Raw genomic sequence first — 19,818 nt, 5'->3', positions numbered from 1 at the left:
GACGTCCTTCCTTACTGACTGCTCCTCCCAAGTCATCTTGGGCACCTTCTTCTCTCCTACTTCCTTCTCCACCTGTGGTGTCCCCACAGGTTTCTAGCTTCTCCCCTTGGCTCTTTAACATCTACCTTGCACGCCTCATCTCCTCCTTCTCATCCAACTTCCAGTGTTACGCAGACAACACACAGCTCTTTTTCAAACTTCCTGCTGACCCTCTTGCACCCTCCATCATCCCTGACTGCCTATCTGCCATCCAGTCCAAGTGCTCATCCAACTAGCTCTGCCTCACGACCTGTAAACAAGAGATCCTTCCCATTGGGACCCCTCCTCTCTCCTTCTTCCCCTCCTCCTTGGGCACTCCCCCTGCTCCTTCTTCTGAAGCCAGAAAACCTTGGAGTCATCTTTGACTCCCCTCTCCTCCCTCCCTCTCTCCCTCCCTCCCTCCCTCACACTCAGAAAAATTGCCAAGAAGTCCCACTTTCAGCTCTTCCTTCTCAAAGGAATTATTCCTTTTCTCACTTTCCCCCAGAGGCTTAACGTTACCCGAGCCCTGGTTCTCTCTAGGCTTGACTATTGCAATAGCCTCCTCTTAATCTACCATCTTCGACCCTGCACCGCTCCAGCTAATCCAGAATAGGGCAGCAAGACTTATCCTTGGCTTTAAGCCCAGGGACCGCATCTATCCTGCCCTAAAAAGTCTTCACTAGCTCCCAGTTGCTGCGAAATTAAATTGAAATCATTCTGCATCATCTACAAGGCTGCCTGGGGACCAAACTATCTTCAACTTTATTTTACTAAATACTCTCCCTCTAGGCCTCTACATTCCTCTGGCACCAACTGTTTGTGTGTAAAGCGTTTTGCTAAACAGAGGGTAGGTGGTTGATCGCTTTCCTCTGCTGGCTCCCTCCTATGCAATAGCACGCCTCTGGCTCTGCACCTTGAGCAGGACTTTCTTAATTCCGGAAGCGCCTTAAGACTTTCCTCTTTACCTCCTCCTTCCCTTCTTTTCTCCTCTGCTAATCCCACAGTTGCTGTTATTAGTGTCCAGGGCCCTTAAGCATGCCCGTGGCCCCTTGACCTCCCACACCCAATCAGCCCAACTCCTGTCTACCCATAGCACCTGCCTGGCACACGCTCCGCCATGGAAATTCGCACTTACTTCTAATGCGGCGCCTGGCCGTGTAGCAATCAACAACCCAAGCACTTAATCTGTGGCTTTCCCATGAGCTTCGACTCTCCAGCACTTACGCCCTCTGCCCTCTTCCTTGCTGCACTTACACGTTCTGAATACTCACAAGGCATACCGTGTTTGTCCTTTCTTCCTTTTTCCCCATCACTGCCTATTAAATATTGTGTTTTGTAATGCATTTCAATCCCTTGTTCCCTCCCCTCACCCTGTGGGCGATTTGAAACAATATTTTACTTGCTGTATAAGCGCCTAACAAGCAAACAATAAGTAAAATAAATAAAACATAACACCATACATTACTTGATTTGAGAAATGCAAATAAATATTTTAAGAAAATCATATGTACTCTTTACACACACTTTTCACCCAGTTCCACATGTTCTACTTTAATGAATACATACCTTTGACCCAGAAGATCCAAGTAGAATACTTTGAATATCTTTAAGATGAGCCTCCGTTTTGCGCAATATTTTTCTACCATCAGACATCTGCTTGCGTAATACACAATAATCTTCATTCAGTCCAAGGATATAGCATCCATTTTTATCAGCCCACAAGCGAGATGCAGGAGCAACATTAGAAGATCCGGTTGGCAGGCTGACCAGTGAATTACTATTGCTCTGTGCGGAGCTGTGTTCATTTTTCAACAAATCTAGAGATATGTAAATACAAATCAATAGAATGCATATATAGATATACACATATGGCAAGTAATGATCAGTAAAATGCAAAATCTAACCTTTGCAAGATTGAAACTGTGCATTGTGACTATTCTCAACCTCTGAAGAATTTCCTTTCGATAATTTTCCAAATTCATTTGTCTTTAATGTTTTAATACCACTTTCACTTTTTGAAAACTCAGCATCAATGTTTACATCTGAAACATAAACAATGGGTTTTCTTTTTTAACATGGACCATTTTCAAGGACCTCAATATTGCGTACCCGCACTCTGTCTGTAGAGCATTTTATAGTAGAATGGTAAACACTTTCAAAAGATATGGTAGAATGGTAGACAATTTGAAAAGCTACTGTACCCATCTTTCATAATCGAGAAATAACATATCCAAAAGGAATAAACTGAAAACAATTTATAAATGATAATTAATTTAAAGAAACAGGATTACATTTTATTTTCCTGTTAAATTAAATGAAACGGCATGAAGCTCTGAAAACAGTGAATTTAACAGAATCTGTGAAGAAGATGGCACAATTCCATAAAATAATTAAACTTTGGGATAAAAAGCCTTGATGAATTATTCCTAACATGTTAGAAAACACCCTTTAAGGATTATAAGAGCAAACGCCTAATAAAATGCACAATAAATAAAACAACCTGCAGCTAAGAAAACAATATAAATCTAATATTACCAAGGCAATGAAACTATTTCACTGCAAGGAAATTGAGGAAGCGGCCAACTGTCACACATTTGTTACATAATCAAACAACTTGTCAGTAAACATCAACCATCTTCTATAAACCCATTACCATTGATTGGCTTCAGAATATCCATCTATATTTTGATGTGATGACAAAATAAAACAAAACTGGTGAAAGTATCCAGGATTTAAATGTCTCTGGTGATAAAATGTCTGATTGTACTTCCGGTTGTACCAAAAGTTGTCCCAATACCAGCCTGGAAGTGAGGACAAGAGCAATATATATACAAATAAATGTTCCTGCCAGTATTATCTAAAGAGTCAATTTATTCATCTCTTTTTTCATATAAACATTAAATATAGTTATTTCAAGAGGCAATCTATACACAAAAAGGTTTTATACACTAATTTAATTTGCATTAAAAACAAGAAATGCATAGAAAGTAGTATTCTAAGTACAAACACACCACCGCCTAAATGTTGTGTTAAGAGGGAACGCGGAAAAGTAAAATAAAAAATAGATACAGTGCAAGATAAACCATAAAAACCATTCTTTGAATGCACCATACAGATCAATAGCCCACAATTAAAGGTTTAGAAGTGAACAATTGACTGAATTCATACAGTAATTATTTCAGAAATTCATAAGCAATAGATTCAATCTGCAAATGGTCCAAGACAGGCCAGAACAGATCAACGTTCAAAGATGTTTGAGTGGTACCTTATCAGGTCACCTTGGTCATGATCCCACAAATTAATTTGAAGAGGACTCTATTCGATTAGGAGAGAGGGGGTGGGGTAGAAAAGGATTAAGGCAAACAAAGGTAGGTCTTCTCAAGAAGTTGAGTTGCATAAGTGGCAAGTATTGTTTTTTTTTAATTATTTTTTATTTATTGTATTTGGTTAAATAGAAAATCTTTACGATTTAAGTATTAATTCACTAAAACCAGTTCTTACATTAAATCCCATATCCACAAATTCAAAATAACAGAACAAATCAATTATATCTATACAACTCATTTCAATTGTACAATCACATATCAATATTTCATTACAGATCACAAAATATTTCTATTTTTGAACTTATACAAATTAGTAACTAAATAATAAAACATTCACATATACCATTCCGTTCGCTTCATATCATTTCAGCAAAACTATATTCTTCTATATATCACCATAAAAACACAATAATTGTTCAACAATCACTGCTAAAATTTTAGTTAATTCAATAACTAGACTAATACTGTTGCCCCACATGCAATTAATCCATACAACAGATTCTAATTGCAGATGGTTCCCAAATTCTTTAGCTATTAGGTTCTCAAAATACTCACAAAACATCACCAAGTGTTTGAGACTTTCAACAGCATTTTCATTTTTACAGAAGCGACATATGCTCGAGTTTGCACTACTAACTTTCTCTCTCTTTTCCCAGTGTTGCGTACGTTCATTTGTATAAAATTGATTTAATTTATAATGCAGATATAATTTTCAGGTAACCACATATGGAAATTGCAATAAGTACCTTGGGCGTTTGCCCCATTTCCTCCTAAAATAAGCAAATTCCGAATATGCTTTGTGTCTCCCAAATCGATCCGACTGCATACACCAATAGAACAATTGAGATTTCCGTTTGCAACAGCGTAGTCGTGCAATTAACTCATCCTTTGATACACCAACCAAGTCTAATATTGCATTCATTTTGGTCACAAATTTAGACAAGCATATCAGCGACCCTGCTGCAATCATTACTTTAAGATCTTCGTAAAGGGAGTTCCTTGGTGGGGATAGCATCTTAACGTAGTTGTTCAAAAGTCTCCAATGCCATTTGTTAGGGAGAATTCTCATTTTATGGCTAATTTCCCTTACCTATAGAGTCCCCCAGCAGCTTTGTTGGATTTGAAGGGTTTGTTTTTTCTCCTGATAAGAGTGAGACTCTTTTTCCCACTCTTAGGCATTTTTGCTATGTGTGTTCTAGGCTATTTTTGTGTTTAATGTCCATGGGGTTTTCTCTCACCTCCATAGGAACCATCTTTATTCACATGTGTTACACAGCACCCTCCGTGCAGTGACACAGGGGTGTCATAGCGACCCCCAAACATAGACTCCATACCCTGGTACTGACTACGGTCTCCCAGGGCATGTAAAGTCCCCATTGACTTTACTAGTCAATTTTTGTGAACTAAACCAGTACAACCCATCTTACTATGGAAGTACTGGGAAGTCCCTCATTCAAATGTTTCTGGCTGGTGGCAGTGGTTACTACTGCAAATATTTTCCTATGGTATTTTCCCATTGTTCGAGGCTACCACATTTTCTGACAGCCTCTAACATACCACCGGTGTATTTTAATATTAACTTTACTCCGGTAGGTTTTGCCAGAACTTTAATATAAATTCTTTCTCGTGTCTTTCTCTAAACTCCTAACCTAGGTCGGGGATCCTTTGTTCGTCCTTTTGGCGGGCTTCTGCCGAGAAACCCTCCTTCCGGCGCCACTGAGTCTGGGGTGGGTCCATTGTGTGGGAGGGGTAGTAGGACCCCTGGACAGGGTTGCCTCAGCAACCCATGTCGCACTCTATCCTGATAGGCTGGAGGGTTTCCCGCCAAGATGACCACTCCACTGTGTGAGTGACAGCTAAGCTGTATGAATGGGGATCTTTTTGCATAAAAGCAGGGTCCTGAGGACTGGAAGAGCAAGACGTCACCACTGGAACTAAGTCGTCGAAGAGGAGAGAAGCCAAAGACCGCTGCAACGACTGAACCACGGGTGAAGCCCTGCTGCAGCGTCTCACCACTTTTCTCCACACGACGAAAGAAGATCTTCATCTGAAAGAAGCCTTCTTTCCCTTGAGCAGGTGGGGCCAACCAGTTTGCCAATCACCTTCCTGGACCTGCCCTGGTCGAATCGCCAGTACCCTGTACTTGGAGACCGGATAGCCAGGCACCCGTTCACCCGGACCGCGATTTAAAGGAGCGTACCTTTTATTCGTCGGGCAGCACAACGGCTGGTTTCATCCCTGGGTAGTGCAGTAACTCGAACCTTCCTCCACGACGTGAGCCTCTCTTCCTCTGCTGGATCCCCCGAACTGCAGGAAATACCAGGAACAACCACCACCGCAGGAGCAACTTCTTCATTTATAAGGTACATTGTTACGCCAGGCCGCACTTTCTGCGTGGTAGTGCTAAAGGGGTTTTAAATCCTTTACCTACCTGTTGGGTTGGCCACCCCTATCTCTTAACATTGTCTCTCACCTTCTGCATCCACCTTTTCGAAATCGTTAACCAAAGACCTGACTGCAGCTACAAGAACATTTTGCTCTTGGGCCCTTGCCCTGTACCACTGACTCTGGCACAGGCCTGACACTGGCTACATCTGTTAGAACTGCCTTCTTTAGATTGCTTCTCAACTAGAGCTGTGTTGGTGCACCTACTTCTTATAAATACCCTTTTCTTCCCCCTTTTTAAAACTTGTGAAATGCCATTTTGCTCAATTTTCATTTAAGTATTTCCTATACTGATGCACTGCCTTGCTTAAACTGGTTCACAAGCGTATGGGAAGTGTTGCTAGGGTGTGTAAGAAGATCTTTCTGTATAACTTGTGCTTTCCCTCCCTTGTGAGAAATTGCTAGAGTATCCCTTGTGTGTGGTTTTCACTGTGCCGTTTTGCTCAATTTTCAGTCTGGTTCACTTGGTCTACAATTTAACTAGGGAGTGGGTATATTTTCCTTTGACTTGATTTAACTTGCTTGATGACTGTGATACATGTGTTTTACTAGAAGTGTATAAAATAAATATATATCTACTTTTTAATACAAAGCTTTGGGTCAGTGTTTTCTTGTGCCATAGTACTGTAGACCTGTTGTTTAAACCCTGAATACTGCTCATCTCCCTCTTGAGATAAGTCTGACTGCTCAGCCACAGCTACCAACTAAATCTTTGTGTGTACAGACTGATACCAAAGGGGATTTTTTGCTCTCACCTGTAGTCCTAATCTTCTGTAGTGCTCCCCAAGGGAACTGCAAAGGATTCTGCCTAACACCATTTAGCGGACAAAGGTAATAAACCTAATTCATGGTGTACTATATCATTAGAAATTTATTGGGCTAAACCCAGTACTTTTTTCCACATTTTTCCTTGCATTATATCAAATATCAAGAAAATCATCACTCTCAATAATACAAATGTCTAAGATGTATACAATTGAAGGTTCGATTTTAAGCAAATAAAATAGGCAACAATGAAAAATTGCAATATTTTCGATAAATGATACTCATTTGAGCTGTCAAAGGTTTTAGTTTTTCATTCAACATCTCCTTCCACCAATTCTTAGAATATTGATCAGATAAGGTGTATTGTAAGTACCTTACAGTTTTCACAGTTTCAAGACACACGTTCAATATAGACCACCCAAATTGACACTTTTTTCCCCATCGGAGAAGATAACAATTTATGATTTCGCTTGATTTACAGTTAGATTATGAGATTCCGCAAATTCCAAAAAGAAATTTAGTTTAGTCTGCAGCCCAAACTGAGTTTTGTCAAATAACAAAAGGTCATCTGCAAACCCAATCCAGTTCAATTTTAGATGACCTACGTGGACCGGAAAAATAATTGCATCATTCCAACATTTTTCAAGATCTGAAATATATACATTAAATAGAACTGCTGCCAAAGAACAGCCTTGGTTTAACCCAATCTCTGTTGAGATTTCGTCTGTAAGTGCACCCTCTTCATTTAATCGTATTCTATAGTTAGTAGAGGAATGCAAAAGTGTGATAAGTGCTACCAAATGAAGCAGAAAACCAAATTTTAACATCTTTTCCCACAAAAGTTCCCTAATCACAGTGTCAAACGCTGCGCTTATATCTAAAGCAGCCATGTATACTACCCCTACATGAGGGCGCGTAGTTTGGCACTGAAGATGAGAGACGATTGTTGCATTCAAGGGACAACCCATCAATTTTGTAAATCCCACATGAAATTTGGACAGTGTATCATGCTTGTTCATAAATCAATTGAGTGAGCACTTTGGAAGATGCATCATTCAAGGCGATCGGTCTAAAATTAGACGGCTCACTTGCCAGTCCTTTTTTATAGACTGGTAAAATAATCGCAGAAGACCAAGTTGTAGGAATTTTCCTGTTCATAAATATGTTATCAAATTTGTTCTTAAGAATCCACGGCCAAACCTCAGGATCAGCTTTCAATAAGCAGGGCGGGATCCCTTTTGGGCCAGCTGCTTTTGAGTTATTGAGTTTATCTGTAGCATTCCCAATATCTTCAATTGACCATGGAGAGTGTTCTAATATGAGGTTAGCGAATTCACTAGGTCCCTTTATATCAAATTTCTGAGGCAGTTTAAATTTGTCAGTGATATAATCTACCCATACAAAAGCCAAAATGGCTGGTTGTGTCGGTCTCACATTTCTGCTGTTCATTGTCCTAAGGGTCGCCCAGATCTGGCATGTATCGTATTTGAGCAAATGATACATATTCGTTGATTATCCTGTAGAATGAGATCCCATTTCAGTCTCTTAATTTTATTTTTGTAGTTTAGAATAATATGTTTTTTTCTCAAGACCGTATTCTGCAACAACAAGCCACAATTTTCCCAACTGGCGAAGCTTGCCATTCTTTTTGATTTTTAGCTGATGAATTGCTGAGTTGAAAGCATGCCTATGCAATTTAGGTTTCTGTGCTGATTTTAATTCTCAAGCTATATGCATTAGGTGCCCTTGGTCCCCAATCATAATCTGTTTTTCCAACTCCACCCTGGAGGGTCAGTCAAGCAACCCCTTCTCCCAAAAGATTAGATCAGCTCTAATACGGCACATTAGCCTATGACATGTAGCTGGGCTCCATCTAATGGAAAGTCCAGGTCTATCCATCTCAATTAGTTTAAAACATAGATTTGCATTGTATCGCCAATTGGGGAACTGCAACTTTATCGAAACTGCTAAATGGTCACCATATCCTAGATTAATAATTGAGATTGGCTCACAATCTTTAAATAGTGTTGTTGATAGAAAGAATTTATCTATACAAGATTGTAAACAGCCACGGTTCCAAATATAGGGATTAGTAGTTGGTTTGGGGGGTACCAACTGTATGTCCCAACCTAAAAAATTATTCTGCCATTTCTGACCATTCATAACAGTACTTAGAGCTACTTTGGTTGATGTAAGAACATTTTTCATTTGTGACAGGGAGCAGGTAGAATTAAAATCACCACCCACCACTATCCCCACTTGATCATTTCGCACAATTGCACTTTCCTATACTGTATCCCAAGAGACACATACTTTTTTCCAATAGATACATAGGATCACGATTGTCATCCTAGATGACCCCTGTAAAGTGAACTCCACAGCTATGACAACAGCATCCTTATAAAGTAGCACAGAGTCGAATTTGCAAGAGTTGTTGATCAGAACAGCTAAACCTCCAGATGGCCGACCCTTAACTCCCCCCCTGGTCGCAATTTGAGTATAGCATTCGAATCCAGAGGCATCAAAGTACGACATTTGCATAGTTTCTTGCAGAATGATCACAGCTGGACGATCTTCTGAGTCCAGCTTATCAAACCAACGGAAAAAATTAGCTAGCCAACAACTATTCCATGACAGCAGAACAAAAGGTTCAACATTATGCTAAATTACTGGTGTTGGCACTAGAAGATGAGACATCTGCAATTTTTGATATGGTCGTAATACCACTAATAGCCGCTGCCAATGGAAGAATCTGTCTCCTCGTGTCTTCATTTATCTTAGGAAGTGGACCTTGAAGTAACAATTCCCCTTTCATGGTCTCATTCTCAAGTGGTTTTTCCAAGAAAGACTCAGCCTCCTTTGCATTTTGAAAGATGTGCGGGATCAAACCAATATTGGCAAAGTTCTCCCTTTGTTCCCATACCATCCTCATAATGATCATTGACTGGAAACCACAAATCATACGATTATTATGGTTCGTGGCTAATTGAATTCAGTCAATGTCCTCAGAACGTAATGTTCTTAGGGGTGGAATCGCTTGAAATGCCTTAAGGATAAAGGTTCTATTCAGGCTAGATTTACCGTTAATCACCACATTGCTTTCCCATCCCATTATCATAGGCATTTCGTGATGCAGAACACATTCAGAGTAACCATCCCCCTTCCTTTTGTCCTCTTCACCCATCTCTTTTTCAGAACTTACAGGTACATGCCCTTCGCTACTACCTAGGTTTCCGTTAGCACTCCCTTCTGTGCAGATTTTTTTTTTATTGTTCCCAGCCATCAGACTTTCACAATCCTGAGCTCCAACTTCAATATCTTCCACTTTCCCCCTATCTGAGTCCCCTCCTTGTACATCCCTACCAACCAATGCCATAATCCAGGGCTCTCCATTACCCACCTTCAATTTTATGGTAGGATTACCGGCTCCTGTAGGGATCAAGGGCCCCTTACATTTCTTAAATACAATTCTTTTATTTGTTACATGATAGAATTGCGAAAGGGCTGTTTGTGCTCCAATTGGAAGAACCCCCGGAGCTAGATTTAGATTCACCTTCTGACCTTTATTCTGCGGGTAGACCTGCATTTTCTGAGAGGCATTGTCCTCTAGGGCAATCACCTCACCACATGCAGGTTTTAACTTCTGGGTCAGTTTTCTCAGAGCCTTAGCATTAACTATAGGCCCCACTGGATTAATATCCAATTGGACCTTCGATTCTTCATCTAATTGATGCAAATCGATGCCAATTTCGCCATCCGGGGGACCAGCTACATCTTTTAGACAGCTTTCCTGTGAGACCTACGACCTACATTTCTTTGTGATGCCCTTCTTAGCTTTGTTTGCTTTTGCCTTTCTTTTTGAGCTCTCACAGCAAGTCTCTTTTCTCCGCCCGTTAAAACCACAATAGATTTTTCTATGCCCTCCTCAGGAGACAGTTCAGATGTATTTGGAACCATCTCATTCAGACATTCATCTGAAAGATCAGTCAGATCTGTCAATACAGTCGGACTATCCAACCCCTCCCTATTAGGATTAATCTCCTGTATAGATGGGGTTGTAGTCACAGGCTGTCTACCTCGCTCAGAAAAGAGACAGTCCTTCATAAATTCAATATCCATTTCAATTCGCTGGATGGCAGTAGAGGTGGTACCAACTGCCCTGTTAGTTACATTACTCCTGCTATCCACTGTGCAAGCAGTTATTGCAGCAAAAGATTTAACTTCAACATCTACCATCCATGGGTCCCCTGGAGTTTGTGTCGCATTGTCAATCAGTGGACTCCTTCCTTTGGGTCAGCAGTAAGTGCTGCCACTGCTTCACAAGTGAACAACAACCCTTCCACTCAATTCATTTTACATAAAAGCTCTGTCATATTTGCCCTCAGTATTTCTATCTCCCAGGGAGTACGCTCATGGCCTTTATCCAGAAGATCTAATATCCTGGATAGTACTGGAAAATCTGCTATAAAATTTGGAGCATTACGGGCACACAAATCAATTTTAGCTTCCTGTGCCAAATGATCCTTTCTTTTTTCTCTTGGTATAATCCCCGAGTCCTGTTCAAACAGGTTAATTTGCTCATTTGGGTCATTGAATGGATTTCTGGGAGTTGGTGAGCTAACTTTTTGATTATAGTGCACTTCCACATTCGCCAATTCTCTTTGCCATTCACCATTGCCTATACCAGTACCATCCATAACACAGGAGAAGGAGTAAGGATTCAGTTTGTTGTGTACAGGGAGACTAAACATATGTACATCATCTATACCCATGCTTTTTTTGGTAACTGGGGTAGAAGGTCCTAAAGAGAACCTCATACGCTTCCCCACCTCTGCCTCAATGGCTGATCCCAATATTGAACAATCTTCCAAGCCTTTACGGGCTAGCTTAATGCTCCCTTTTACTGTCTCTTCATTCCGAGTCCAGGAGCCCTCTTCCCGATTTACCACTGTGGGTTCTCCTTCCAATGCAGTATGATTAACTTCCTTGACAGGGGAGAGTTCCAAATCATAACACAACACATCTTTTTGCAGATCATTTACAAAGGTTTCTTTATCAACCTCCCCTTCAGAGTTTAGGTGTTCCCTCCCGGGGTCTAGAGCAGGGCTAGAGTTATTACACTCCGGGACCCCCACCTCCACTTGTAAGGATGACAAGATCCCAGTGCCCTCCTCCTGACTTAATTACATCTCATTTGGCATGACATTCAACATTACTGCATCTATCTGTGGACCAATGAGCTTCCTACCACTTCTCAGCCCATTTAACATAATGAATGCTAATTCCCAAATTCGTTAGATAGTGAACTAATGCAGTCCACCGCAAGTCAAGTAATTCCAAGCTTGAAAATATCAAGCCATGAAGATGGTTGTATGATTTACTATCGATGATTCACATAGTAATTCACTGGCATTAACCATGACAAACATCAGAACAGCTCTCACTCTTGAACAATCAGGTCACGGGAATAGGGGTGCCTTAGTCAAAAGTGTATAATCCACAACTGTTCATAGCAAAGAAAGTAGTGCTTCTACTTCAAAAGGGAGCTTTACACTTTACACACTAACCTGTTTCTTTTTTAATTTTTTTTTTTATTGTATATGGTAAACAACCTTTACAAATTAGATACAAAATTTATAACATAAAAAATACATTAGAATTCGTTGTATACACAAAATAAATTTTCCTAAAAATCAGTTACAAAACAGATGACATAACAAATAAGTGTCTAATAATGTTAATACAAATTTCTTAATAAATAACTGATTCCTCAAAATTCAGTTAGTTCAGCTTACAATCAATATTTGCCAAAATCTGAGTTAATCTAATAATAAGCTTAACACTGTCTCCATTGATACATCTTTGCCATAAAGCCTCTCGGGACAATATTGAGTCTGAATACATAAAGTGACCAAACCTAGATTGATGCAAGTCTTCAGAAAATACACAATATATGACCACATGTTTGAGAGTCTCCAAAACCGCAGCATTATTACAAAAGTGGCATGATCCATGAGCAAACTTTACATCACATTTACCCCATTGTAGCAACTTTTCGTTGGTATGAAAGAGACTGAGTTTAAATCGAAGATATATTGTTCGAGTGACAGAGGATGGAAATTGCATGATATATTTAGATCTAACCCCCACTTTCTTCTACACTGGGCATACTCATGATAAGAACTATATGGTCCAATTCTGTCCGCCTGACAGCTCCAATAATATAATTGCAATTTCAATTTGCAACTAGGTAAACCTAATAAGTCCTCCTTCAGAATCCCCAATAATGGCATTTAATCATTCATTTTATATCCGCATGACCTGTTAGTGATCTCACACACCCTAATTTAAGCAGGTCTTGCAGGTCTTGATAGAGGGAGTTACAGGGAGGTCAAGAATTCTTGCATGATTATTTAATAGTCGCCAGTTCCGTTTCGCGCCGAGTGGCAAAAGACCCAGTTCATGTCGAACAATGTCATTTGGAACAGCAAGGGATAAACAAAGTACTTTTTTTCCATACTCCACCTTGTACAGTATCCAATATGTCATCCACCTCATATAAACACATATCAGTTATATATATATATATATATATAATAGTTGGCTCGACTTTTAGAAGATAAAACTGAAGGATGGGCAGGAGTGAAAATTCACAATATTTTGCCATAATTATTCGCATTTGTGATACTAAAGGTTTGATTCTTACTTGGATTTTTTCCCTCCACCAGGATTTTGAAAAGGCATCAGATAGGGGGTAACCCAGATATTTAATTTCTCAGGCTATTTCGATTCGTGTACCATCAATCGACCAGTTATAGAAACAGTTTTTTTTTCCCATCAGATAGTATGACAATCGTAGACTTAGAGTGGTTTACTCTTAAGTTGTGGGATACAGCATAGCTACTGAATGGATTGATCTTATTCTGCAACCCAAACAGGTTTTTATCGAAAATAAGAATATGGTTGGCAAAACCGATATAATTCAGTTTAAGGCAGCCAAATTTAAATGTACAAATTGAACAGCACCGCTGCCATCGTGCAGCCTTGTTTTAGCCCAACTTTAGACGGAATCAGGTCAGTAAGCGCGCCTTCCCTGTTAAGTCTTACTCTATAATTAGTATGAGAGTGAAGCGAGGCAATGAGCGCTACCAAATGACCAAGAAATCCAATTGCTAGCATTTTAGCCCATAATAATTCTCTCAACACCGTATCAAATGCTGAGCTTAAGTCCAACGCTGCCATGTAGACAGCACCCATTTGATGATGTTTGGTATTCAATTGAATATGAGATAACAAGGTAGCGTTGAGAGGACAACCCATATGGCGTCTAAAACCTATCTGAAACCTTGGCAGTATTGAATTATTTTTCATAAATTCTTGAAGTTCTTCAAGAATTAACTGACAAAAAACCTTAGAGGAAGCGTCTGTTAGGGCAATGGGCCTAAAATTCAAGGGATCGTCTATTTGGACCTTTTTTATGAATCGTAATAATAACAGCAGAGCACCATGATTTAGGTACATCTTGCAATAGGATGTAGGATGTAGGATCAAATCTGTATTTTAGAATCGTTGCCCACAACTCGGTATCAGATTTATATAAACATGCGGGAATGCCATCGGGGCCAACCCATTAATCAGCCGATATGCCATTTTCCTTTAGACCATCCTTAGGATCGTTTAACCTCCTAAGTATAGACCAAATTTTCTGTGTATCACTTTTAAGTAAGTTATGCATCATATTTTGGTTGTCGTTTAAGTAGAGTTTTGTTCTTAAATTATTCACCGCAGTTTTATAGTTATAAAGGATGTTCTTTTTTAAGGAGTAATAATCAAGTGGTTCAAGAACTAATTTAGAAAGTTGACGAATCTTATAGTTCTTACACTTCTTTATTCGGAAGATTTCTATGTTAAAAGGTATGTATATGCTGTTTTTATACGAGGTTAATTTTCTTTTCTTTACCATCTCAATGAAGTGGTAGTCAATCCTCTCAGATATAGGTGTGTCAATTCTACTCGAATCAAAGTATAAATCTGTCACAATTATATTCATTTCCGGATCTGTTTTGATTCATCTTGTCAACTGATGTCAATATGAGGGGTTCCATCTGACCGAAAGACCCGCCCGATCATTTTCCACCAATGTCAAAAGCGAGTTAGATTAAAAAAAACAGCAATCTACTTTCACTTTTAGGGAGATTGCATGGTGGTCACCAAAACCCAATTTTTTTATGTGAATTAAATCAAATGAGTTATGTAGTGTCGAGGATTTGAAGAAGTGATCAATATGCGAGTACAATCCTCCTCTTGACCATGTGTGGACAGGCCCCTTATCGCCGATGGGGACTACTTGAATATCCCAATTAAGGAAAAAGTCCACCCATAGTATTACTAGCATTTGTTAAATTTCGCCCCATACACATGTCATTATACAAACAAGAAGAATTAAAATCACTCTCAACCACGACATCCAGATGTGCCTGTCAGGTGAATGCACCTTCGAGGATAGCGTCAAGCTTGTCAGTTATTTCATTGAATGTAGTTATACTCCTGTTCCAATAGATACACATAATTAGTAAGGAGTTTGCACATGATATACCTGGGGTTAGTTCAATGGCTATTAGAGAGGCATCCTTGTAAACACATTTCGTGACGAGTTTGCAAGCGTTGTTAATAAGAATTGCTAGCCCCCCAGAGGGTCTACCCTTTTCCCCTCTTGACGCAGGCCAAGTATAACAATCAAACCCTTCCACATTGAAGTGGGTTACATGCATAGTTTCTTGTAGTAGTATAACAGTGGGGTATGCATTAACATCCACAGTACCCCACCATCTGTTGAAGTTAGCCATTCCAAAACTATTCTAAGAGAGACATTCAAAAGGTTGATCACACTGCGTATGGCTAGGGTGGTGCTGCCAAAGTGGATGCAGGCGCCACTGTGCACAAATTATTATACCCAGACAATGTGGCAGCCATGGCTAAAATCTGTTTAACAAACTCTTCATTGATGTAGGGTAGTTGCACATTCTCCGTATTTTGACTTACTGTGACAGAGCGAGTTATGGGTTTTTCCAGAAAACCTTCAGCCTCTAATTCAGAATGTAAATGAAATGGGGTTAATCCAACACATACAAAGTTCTCTTTTTGCTCCCAAACCAATTTCTTAATCAGCCTGGAATAGAAACCACAAGTCAACCTATTGTTGTGAATAGTAGCCAATCTTACCCAATCAATATCTTCCGAGCCTATTGTTCTTAGACAAGGGATGGTATGAAAGGCTTTTAATAGTGAAGATCGATTCAAACTTGGTTTAGCATTGATTTTGGGATCACTTTCCCATCCCAGTATAAAGGGCTGATCTTCATTGAGGTCAAGATCTTGGGTGGCATCATTTTGCTGAATAATTAGACGGCATGTCACACCGCCTATAGGAGGGGCTACCGTTTTCACGGGTGACCCAATAACATTTTCTTTTTGTATCACAACATTCATAGACGGTACACTTACGCCATTAATGACAGGCAACACATTCATGTCGTGCGAGATCCCATTTGATCGTGATGGATCTTTACCCAACACACCCATCATCCATGGCTCAACAGAAGTCAATTTATCAACTCGTTCTTCACCTAATACCTTCAACTTAGTTTCTTTCATTTCATTTTCATTAGTTTTACTTTTGTTACAAGAAGTTTGCTTATGGGAGATGGGATAGAATTGGGAGAGAGGCAACTGTAATCCCCCAGTCATAGTGCCGGGAGGAATTGGACTAGTGGGTGGTGCAATCTTACATTTTTTCCCCCCTTTTTTCGATAGAATTAACTCTGCCATTCTTTTTGGGACCTGTCTTATTAGTTATTTTTTTTTATCTTGATTTTTGTGGGGAGGATTTAGATCCAATAGGACCCTGGATTCATCATCCAGCTGGGAGAGATCAATGACCGCTTCATTCTCAAAAGTGGCAGTCATTGTTTTTGATTGGGCGATTGGCACTGCCCTTGCTTGTTTCTTTGCTAAAGCAATTGCTTTAGCCCTCCTTTTCATTGCCCTCCGAGCAAGCCTTTTTTCTTTACGGGTTAGGACTATCTTATGCTGCGGTAGTGGGTCATATTCTTTTTGGTCAGGTTGAGTGGGTTGACTCTTGTCCAGACACACTTCAGAAAGATCGATCAGGTCGGTCAGTGGGGAGGGACTATTCAGTTTTTCAGAGTTGTCACTCACCTCCTCTACGGGAATAAGGTTCTGACTCGATGGTTGTGCAATGCAGGGGTCAGTCTTCAATTGCTCCAGATGACGTTCAATTTTTTGGACAGAAGTTAACACTTTGAATATTTCGTCAATATTTTCGTCAGTCTGTGTAGAAATCGTTTTTTGGGCAATTGGGGTCAATCTGCCCGCAAAGGATCGCGTTTTTGTTGAAGGGACACCAAAAATCCCATCAATTTGGTTGGCACTATCGACCATAACCTTCTTAGTAGTATGTCTTTCAGAGAGGGCGGCTACAGTGTCACATGCAAACAAAAGTCCTTCAATTCTGTTAATTTTATTTGCAAGTTCCCCAATTGCTACTCTCATAATTCCGATCTCATAATGGGAACGCTCATGCCCTTTATCAAGCAAGTCCAGAATTCTTGCCAATACAGGAAAATCAGGATTTAGTGATGGTGCATCAAGGGAAATACTCTCTGAGCGTACTTCATTATTGGAGACTTCCTTATCTCTATCATTCAGTCTAGACTGAAACTCCTGAATATCTATGAACATTCTGTCATTAAGTGCAGTTTGAGCACTTTTTGCATTTGGGGAGCTCACCATAGGTTTAATGGGGGAGGCATCAGTAACAAGGTCAGTTTTCCATACCAATTTGGACTTTTCACCACCCAGAACACCAGAAATGGATTTGGGTATAATATTGTTTTTTTTTTGGGCATGGTTGCTCATCATAAATGCATCCTCTCGCCCAGCCAATCGTTGATTGACTGGTGTTGGAGGGCCAAGGGAGAGACGGACACGTTTGCTCAATTCGGCTTCAATTGTAGGGCCCATCAGTGAGCAATCAACCGTGTCATCTTTATAGGATACATTGGTGAGACTATACATACCGTTATCACAAGTTATCAATGAATTAGTTTGTAGGGAGCCCATTTGGTTACTATTGTTCAAGTCCTTTAGCTTGAACTTTGTGTTTGTACTAGCAGCATCAGTATAATAATTGGTGCAATGAATCAAAACGGGCACATTAAATTTAGATGAAATACCCATTTCTTCCAAAATCCTAGGTCTAGCATCTAAGGATGGACTAGTTATAGTTGCACCCATTACCTCATCATCATCATCATCATCATCTGATCTTGTAGCCGCTGGTGGCATGGCTAGAATCACGGCTGATGATACAGCTGGTAACACGGGTGGAATCTCACAATCAGTATTAGTATGCATTGTGATTTGTGGGTCAGTAAGTTTCCACCCACTTCGTAACCCGTTCACCATTCTGGGGCAATCACGAATATAATATCACCTTGCCTACTTCCAAAAGGGAAAAGGAAGCGAGTGTCGAGATAATTCACAAATCGATTGCTAGAAGCAGGAATTCCTATGGCCACTGGTAGCACAATTTGTAATTGATTATTCAGCTTAACACACAATTCCAATACATATCATGTTAATGATTTTAACCTCACAACATAGTGCAACAACAAGATTTTACTTGCAACAATTATGATCAATGGCCCCTTGCTCCTGCCGCACTGCCGAACAGCCACACTTCCGGAGCACTTCGGATGCGCGCGCAAGATGTGCGTGCACCAGTGCTTTTGAGCAAGTGGCTGTAGATGGAGGGCGTGCAGAAGACGGGACAAATGGGGGGGGGGCTGAAAAAGAGAAACAGGGAGTGAGTTTCACGTTTCGCGGTGTAACTTTCACTCGCGTGCCAAGAGCAAGACCCGCTGCAAACCCGCGGTTTTGCACAGAAAGTAAAGCAAGTAATCACCTAGATAATGAGTCCAAGGAATAGTAAGTAGCAGTCATGTATCAGCACGTTACGTGCATTGAGCAGCAGGACGAACTTCCTATTGCCGACACAGTCCAGGAGATGACCGCGAGAGCAGAAAAATCCAAACTCCAAACAAACAGGAGAAGCAGAACTCCCAGCCCAACAGCCACACTTCCGGAGCACTTCGGATGCGCGTGCGAGATGCGCGTGCACCAGTGCTTTTGAGGAAGTGGCTGTAGATGGAGGGTGGGCAGAAGGCGGGACAAATGGGCGGGGCTAGATAATGAGTCCAAGGAATAGTAAGTAGCAGTCATGTATCAGCATGTTACGCGCATTGAGCAGCAGGACGAACTTCCTCTTGATGACGCAGTCCAGGAGATGACCGCAAGAGTAGAAAAATCCAAACTCCAAACTGGAGAAGCAGAACTCCCAGCCCAACAGCCACACTTCCGGAGCACTTCGGATGCACTAACCCGTGTTTCTATGTACTACTATTAAGGGGGGAGATAACTATCCACCGTTACGGGCACCACGCATTCGCCATGCAGCCAAAAAGCAGTTGCTGGCACTTCCGGGGGCGCGCGTGTGGGGCGCGTGCCCGTTGGTTAAATAGATCACACGTCAGTAAAGGCGGCGGAGTTAGCAATCACACTAGAGAGAGAAGAGGAGAAGAAAATAAAGCCTAGTTAGGCAAACACTGAATTCCTTCACAAGCCAACGTGCATCAATATAAGTCAACGAGGAACGAGTCATCGAGGAAAGCTGCAAATACCAAGCAGAGTCCAAAACAGAGTCCAATCCTGCGTGTTACGGTGCAATGTTGCAAACATGCTAATACTTGCTGACTCAGGCTTCGTGAGGCAACTGTAGCATCTAAAGTCACTAGAGCATCAAAGCACAGGAGTAGCAGAGACCAATCCAGCTAAACAGCATTTGCTGGCACTTGCTAACAATTAGCATAATATCCTGTGTATTTGGACATGTTGAGACACAGGATATTTTTTAAATCTTTTTTAGGATGTTTTTCTTTTTTCGTAACAAAACCTCTATTAGGGGTGTACCTAGCTCTCTTTCTCGAATGACTTGTACATTTTTTCGGTGCTCATCCAAGATATCCAATTGAAGATAAAAACCCTCAATAGAGGTACACTTCCTATGTAATCTTCGGAATTTACCCTACAGCAGATTATCTCATAAATTACATGGAAGATAACTCAAAAATAATGGAGGAGTGTATGGCGATTAGTTGTCTTTCTGTACAGTGCAGCTATA

General features: G+C 40.5%; 1 protein-coding gene across 5 annotated transcripts in view; it reads right to left on the bottom strand.

Moving 5' to 3' along the window:
• The window catches only part of CDK5RAP2 (CDK5 regulatory subunit associated protein 2), a 2,172,192-nt gene that overhangs the window by 275,425 nt on the left and 1,876,949 nt on the right, over positions 1-19,818 (bottom strand). For 4 of the 5 annotated variants that reach the window (XM_069609888.1, XM_069609889.1, XM_069609891.1 and 1 more), the window contains 2 exons: positions 1,926-2,063; positions 1,588-1,838 (listed from right to left, as the gene is read on the bottom strand). In XM_069609888.1, the coding sequence (XP_069465989.1) occupies positions 1,588-1,838; positions 1,926-2,063 (389 nt within the window). The remainder of the gene's footprint in view (positions 1-1,587; positions 1,839-1,925; positions 2,064-19,818) is intronic. The other variant, XM_069609892.1, reaches the window with a different exon arrangement.

Source organism: Ambystoma mexicanum, chromosome 8 (genome assembly GCF_040938575.1).
Source record: "Ambystoma mexicanum isolate Mex_15411 chromosome 8, UKY_AmexF1_1, whole genome shotgun sequence".
Lineage (NCBI taxonomy): Eukaryota > Metazoa > Chordata > Amphibia > Caudata > Ambystomatidae > Ambystoma > Ambystoma mexicanum.
Note: the sequence above shows the minus strand (reverse complement) of the source record. Positions and strands in the feature narration are given on the sequence as shown.